At 39.6% G+C, this 7,113-nt stretch overlaps 1 protein-coding gene across 1 annotated transcript; it reads right to left on the reverse strand.

Annotated features, from left to right (window-relative positions):
• Nucleotides 1–359: 359 nt before the first annotated feature.
• Nucleotides 360–6,410, reverse strand: gja4 (gap junction protein alpha 4). Its single transcript, XM_028461200.1, has 2 exons — nucleotides 6,091–6,410; nucleotides 360–2,094 (listed from the first exon to the last, which is right to left on the reverse strand). Exon 2 carries the CDS (start codon nucleotides 2,083–2,085, stop codon nucleotides 967–969), a length of 1,119 nt encoding a protein of 372 aa, XP_028317001.1. The 5' UTR covers nucleotides 2,086–2,094; nucleotides 6,091–6,410; the 3' UTR covers nucleotides 360–966.
• Nucleotides 6,411–7,113: the final 703 nt, after the last annotated feature.

Consider the following 7,113-nt stretch of genomic DNA (forward strand, 5'->3'; position numbering starts at 1 on the left):
TTACTGGTGTTTAAATGATGTCTACGCTCACCCAGATTACAAGTAACAAACCTATAAAGAACAAACAAATCCAAGATGCTTTCTTTCATTTTTTTCCCCCCTTTGTTAGTTCATATTTGGTCAGCTTCAAAACTCTTAATTAAAATCCTATAAAACCAATTTGAGAGCCCTTGTGTTTTTTTTTTTGTTTTTTTTCGAGTTAAAAACAGTTTTTGTTAACATGAAATGAAATTAACACAATAAACACAATAGTTTTGATGACATTTTGGCTTTATTATCCCTGCAATAATAAATAGTAGTACTCAAACAACTTCACAATAACGTAAACTTTAAATACAGTTTGTACAAAATTCCTTTGCATATACAGTATATGTACCACTTTTTGGTACATTTACCATGCATTATTTGGCTCCTCCTTCCACTCCCCCCCGTCAACATCCCCAATGACTTTAACGAGCGAAGCTCACTGGGTGAAAGGGAAAGACAATATTGTGTGTATGCATGCGTGCCTGCATCTGTACAGTCATTATCCTCCTCCAGGGAGCTGAGTGGGACCCAGAGACCAGTACATTCCACTGAGCCACTGGGAGAACGGGCTGATGTTCTTTCACACAAGTCCAAGGGTTACAGTGCAAATCTCAAAGGGGTCTGATTTGATCTGACTCCTCCACGACCCCCCCCCCCTCCCCCTCTCAACCAATCAACAACGTACACACTTGGGCCATCGCAATGTGGTTGCTTTAATCACTAAAACCTATTCAGTGTTACATCTTGTGACTTTAATCTTTTGCCCTCAGTGGAATCTTGTTTGCCTCGGGGTGGTTTGCCTTTTAAATGCGTCCATTTATCTGTTGAATCCTCTGTTCAATCCACAGTCTGCCTTTGAGGCATCCAGTTCACAGTGCCACAGTGTCATGTGCAAAAAGCTCTCTTTGGTAAAATAAAGATCTGATTCATCTGACTGAATCACACATACTGTTTATGTTTCAAGCTTCTCTTCCCGATACTCTTTGGGTTTCCATTAATGTGCTTGGTGTGTTTCTTGTAATGGATTTGGGGTGAATGTGTTGTCCTTAAAGCACCCATGTAGTTCATAAAAGTTGGCAAGAGGTCACTGTCAGCATCTCCAGGTCTACGGTTGATCTCTACTGTTATATCTCCTTGGCTCTCACTGGGATTCCTGTAGCTCACGGTCTCACTCGGGCTCTCTGCATTGTACTCCGGCGGTGCCTCCAATTGGAGTTCCGCAGGTGCTTGTGCTGGTGCTGGGTTTGTTTGGGGAAAGTATTCCTGGCGCTGAGCCTCGTAGCGTTTCTCCAGTCGCTGGGAGATGGCGAGCTGAAGTAGGTGGAGGAGCTCGACAATGTTCAAGAGTAGGGAGATGGCGGCGATGGCCTGAGTGTAGATGGTGAAGATGGTTTTCTCTGTGGGTCGAGAGACAAAGCAGTCCACCGTGTGAGGACAGGGAGACCTCGTGCACTCAAACTTAGCCGCAATGAAGAAGCCGCCATAAAGGAACCAGAGACCAACTATAAATCCCCCTTCGAGAAGAATCTTTAGTAAAATGCTGAATGCATAAGCACCCAATTGTGCTCCTTTGAGTTTCGGAGCTTCAGGGGAAGGTTTGTCATCTTTTCCATTCCTTTCACTACTTCTATCTTTTCCCTTTCCAAGGTCCTGATCCGCATTTTTACGACTCATTTCTACTTCACCATCACAATTTTCGGCATCTTCCCCCTGGTTTTCATCCTTAACCAGCTCTTTGGAATTGTCCTGACTCGCTTTCATCGCCACATATCCAAAGTAGAAGATGGTTGGCGTGGAAACGAAGATAACCTGCAGGACAAAGTAGCGGAAGTGCGATATGGGAAAGGCTCTGTCATAGCAGACGGAGGTGCAGCCAGGCTGACGAGTGTTGCAGACAAAGTCGGCTTGTTCATCATCCCAGGCTGACTCTGCGGCGGTGCCCAGCACCAGCATACGAAACAGAAAGAGTACGGTGAGCCAGACCCGTCCGACAGCTGTGGAATACGCCTGTCCCTCCTCCAGCAGGTGCTCCAGGAAGGACCAATCAGCTCTGGACATTCTCCGCTCCTAAGAAGACAAGATAAAAAAATTAGAGTGTGTTCACCATCCATCCATCAGTCCTTTTTCAGGACCGCTTACTCCTTTTCAGGGTCGCAGGGCGGCAGATTCACAGTAAAGTAAAATTCAATCCTTCAAAGAAGTTCTTCACCAAAAAAAAAAAGATGGTTATAATAAAAAGATGCTTGGGATGATCATCTTTTCATCAACAGAATACGCCTCATAGATCAAGGAACTGGAAACTGCACAAGTTTTGCGCTTGCCCCGAAAAACTCTGCCAAAGTGACTTCCAACACATTTCTGGTGTTTTCATGAACTGAAAGTTGTGACAAAACAATAGCGTTTGTTTAATCTGGGGCCGACACGGAAAGACCGGAATCTGGCTGATATTAAATGTCTTGTAGACTGAAGTGATATCACAGGAAGAACGGAAACAAAGTAGAACAAAACTGGTGTCAAGCCAATCACGGTAAGAATGACGTAAGGATGCTTCTTTGCATCCGTCTACAGGACTCCACATCCCACAATGCAATGAGCAAAACTTGTCCAACAATGTCAATAAATCGAGGAATTACATTAGAGGTAGAAACAAACTTTTGAGTGGCAATTTGAACCTTTTACTTTTTTTGAGCAAATCCTTTTATTGGTCTGTGAGGCCTACATTATTTAAAGTGAACCGACTGCTTTAAATTACTTTTTGAATAGTTTTTGTAGTATTTGTCTCTGACCTGTGTATTACGGGGGTAGAAAACGTTACCGTAATCATTGAAACACTACAAGTGTAAATGAGAAGAACCACGAACCTGTGGAATTTTCAGGGGAAAAAGAAGAAATTCACTGTCGTTTTTTTTAAACACAATCTTTAACTGCAGAACATTTATGACATTTTGGAGAATTTGCTTTACACAGTCTAGAAATAAATAACCCTTATCTTTCAGATCAATTATTCTTTAATCTTGCAATGTTTCTATTCTCTTTTTTATTGAATAATTTATTTATTCATTCAGAAGGTGGAGATTATTTTAAAGGATGTGGTTACCAGAGGTGAAAGTTACTGATTACAAGTACCCAAGTTACTGTGATTGAGTTGCTTTGATGGGTACTTGTACTTTTTTTGAGTATATTTCTAAATCAGTAATTTTACATGTACTTAAGTACATTTTAAAAGAAGTAAAGTAATATGTTACATTTCTACACCAAACTGTTAGTGAGTATATTATTATTTTTAGTGATTTTTTTTTTAATTCCGCACATTGAACATAATCCATATGTTCTTAGTCGTGTCATTTCTGAAAAACGCCCAGCCATTTCCTTTGGTTCAGGTTGGGGTTTCTACCTATGATGTTGTTACCCGCATGGCAAATTTGGCATGGTACTGTTTGAGAGTTCATCGATGTAGTTATACTTAGAGATTTGTGTTATTTCAGTAACTAGTAACTTTTACCTTGAGTACTATATAATTGAGCTACTTTTTACTTGTACTTTGAGTATTTCATGTATGACTTACTTGTACGTGTAAAAATCCAATGAAATAACAGTACTTCTACTTGAGTAGGACACATCAGTAGTCTTGACACCTGGTGGTTACTTTTGATGATGTCAGAGTATAATGTTGGTTCTGTGGCCTATACAATAATATGAGTCAGATATATGAGAGTTATTTCTCTGTTTTTAGAGCCCATCATGAGTAAAAGTAACCACTGACATCCTTAAAGTCTCAGACAAAATGATTCAGATTCAGATTCAGGAGTATACTGTAAGAGCTGTCTTGGGTAGCATTTAATCCACAATCACTGGAACTCTCTAAAACCCATTATATATTTATATATATTTTTATCCATACTGTAAATTGACAAACATTTTGTCTTCAATGTGATACTTCAACACCTAATTGGTGCATTTTACTTTTATCACCAACTTTCCTTAAATGCACAATTTAGACGCAGGACCCTAATCACTCCTATAACTCGGAATGAGCTCAATCTCTCCAGAAGTTTTCACAGTAGTGACGCACTCTTTACCACTCTCTCCTGCCTCATTTGTTCCATGAGCTCAGACTTCTAATCATGTCGAGTAAATGCCTTTGTAGAGTAAAATAAAACACAAACACATGGCACCAATCTTTGCCTCACTGTGTACAGCAGAAATGAAGAATTGGTGCATGATGGATTATTATTATACTGCACCAAACACCAGCATTATTCACTAACCGACAATTTGTTTAACTCATTGATCCACTGGCCAATGATAAATAAAGGATTTGCCTTGATTTTTCTTTTTTAAGTCACTAGTGCAGTGCTCGTAGGAAGTATGTATTGCTATAGAAAAGAGGGAGGTTTAATATTTAGCACTGTAATATAGGCTAGCAAACGTGTGTGTGCGTATTTTATTATTATCATTACTCACCTTAGTTAAGAACGTTGCTCACTGGGGACACCTGCTTCTCGATATTTATGCTGTGATTTTTTTTTTAGAATATTAGACCCACTTGAGTTGTTTTTAAAAACCCTTCTCAGGTCAAAGTCTCAGGTCAGTCTAATCCTGATGCGGTGAGATATTTGAGGAACACACACACAAAACCACACACACGCACAGAGATACAGAGATTCCTTGCTTTTATGGACAGATGAATGACTGCTAAAGTCCAGTGTATCCACAAACACCTGATAAACATCCCGTCCACAGGAGTTCAGGTATAACTCGTTCATTTGTTTATTATCTACTATAGTTTTCCCATCTGGGGGACAAAAAAAAAAAAATCCACATTGATTTAAACAAAAAAAGACAAACTCTTCAGACAGGATGTGGCCAGACAATGAGCTGTCATTGTATTCTGGTTCACTGAATACACACAAAATCACAGCAGGGTTTGTTTTGTTTTGTTCTTTCATCGTCAACGTGACAAAAATGTTGCACAACACTAAACAGATTCAATAAAACATTTCCTATTCGATAAGGTAGGAAAAATATCAACTATATTCCATAATCATCATCAACATACATTTGAAAAGATGCCTGACATGTTTAGAGGGAAAACTATTCACAAAGCAGACTAAATCCAACCGATCTGGCTTGAGGAAGAATTAAATAAAGCGGCTATGATCGTGTCTCCATGGCAACTTAAGTGTTTTCTCTTTGGTATCCAGGATTTCAGGGTTAGCCTGGCTAAAACCCTTATCTAGGTTTTGAGAAATAGCCCCCCATGTGTGGTGGACCAGATAGCAACTAAAACATGCTGGATTGGTGCTTTCTAAGAACATACTTGGGTAATGAAATCATGATATAAATGAAGTCCATTCAAGTGATTAAATTGTGATTGCTTAAGGAAGGAGAAAATGAGGATATTTGTACCAGTTTTAGTTTTGTTGACTAAAAATTTCCATCATAATTTTCATCAACCGCATTTTTTTTAAAGTGACACAAATGAGACTATGACCAATTCAAACAAAAAAGTAAACAAAAACTAAACTATAACTATAAAAGATATTGTAAGAATTTTGAGGATTTTTTTCAACATTAAAAATGACTGCAATCATGTGATAAAAGCATCGGGGGGACTGTGAGCCCCTGCAAATATTGTTGGGTTTCATTTACACAATGATTGATGTTTTCTCTATCATTTTTACTTTTTTCCTGCGGGCCGAATTGGATGGACCAAAGGGGCCGGATTTGGCCCCCGGGGTCTTGAGTTACACATGTGCTAAGACTTCTTTTCAATTAAAATCATTGATATTTGTGTCGTATATCGCCAATTTGAGAAAAAATATTTGCGATATCAGGTTTGGTTCATATCGCCCAGCCCTAAATATAAGATACTATCTCATAATTATGAGAAGCTAAGATGTAATTATGACAACATTTTTTAATCATTATTACTGTATTTTACTTTTCCTAGTTTTTTTTTTTTTTTTTTAGGCGGGAATGGGCTTGCATAGCTTCCAAAGGCAGATGTGTCCGTATTAGTAAATAAATAAATAGATTTAAAAAAATAAATTAAACTCTTACCTTTTTCTCTACTGAAGCTGGCTGTGTCTCCTCCTAAGCTCTGTCCTCTTTGTGCTGCTCTGTGTGTGTGTGTGTGTGTGTGTGTGTGTGTGTGTGTGTGTGTGTGTGTGTGTGTGTGTGTGTGTGTGGTGTGTGGTGTGTGGTGCGTGTGCGTGTGCGTGTGTGTGTGTGGATCGGAAAAAGTGTGCAGAAACTTTCCCATGCCTCTTCTCCTCTCCTCTCAGGCTGCGTCCGAATATTGCTTCCTATCTCCTTTCCTATCCACTGTCCTTTAACTCCCGGAAGTGTTTAATGTGGTGGAAAAGACCGTCGGGATTTTCTTTAAGCTGAGGAAAGGAGACGCGGCCGTTGGATTATGACGTCACCTAGTGGAAGTGCGTCTGATTGTCTAAACCAGGGGTGTCCAATTCCGGTCCTCGAGGGCCACTATCCAGCATGTTTTAGATGTTTCCCTCTTCCAACACACCTGATTCAAATGATTAGGATCGTTATCAAGCTTCTGCAGAGCTGGATGAGTCCTGTTATTCCAGGACTACTAAAGCACATACAGGCCCTGAATAGTTTCAAACATGACCAAACTATATTTATTCTAAGACATTTTTCTACTTTGAGTATTGATTGGACTGATAATGCTGAGATTGTCATTTATCAGGTGGCCACATGTCGGCGCCACTCCCCTTATTTATATGAGCTGTATCTTCTTCTTCTTCTTCTTCTTCTTCTTCTTCTTCTTCTTCTTCTTCTTCTTCTTCTTCTTCTTCTTCTTCTTCTTCTTCTTCTTCAGGGAGAGTGAAGCTTGTGAATGCAAATGTGTGTGTCTTTCTTCTTTACTTTCATTCTTTGTCTTTGTTATATGCTGATATTCTCCTTTTGTTAGTTTGTATTTTTGTCACTTTTCCGTTTTTTTTCTTGGTGTGTGTATTTTTTGGCCGCTCAGACGCCGTCATGGCATCTGGCGTCCTCACGCACCTGTCTCGGTAGCACATCATCAGGGTGAGTGCTGGCTCACCTTGCAGTGTGGAG

This window comes from Gouania willdenowi, chromosome 11 (assembly GCF_900634775.1).
Source record: "Gouania willdenowi chromosome 11, fGouWil2.1, whole genome shotgun sequence".
NCBI lineage: Eukaryota > Metazoa > Chordata > Actinopteri > Blenniiformes > Gobiesocidae > Gouania > Gouania willdenowi.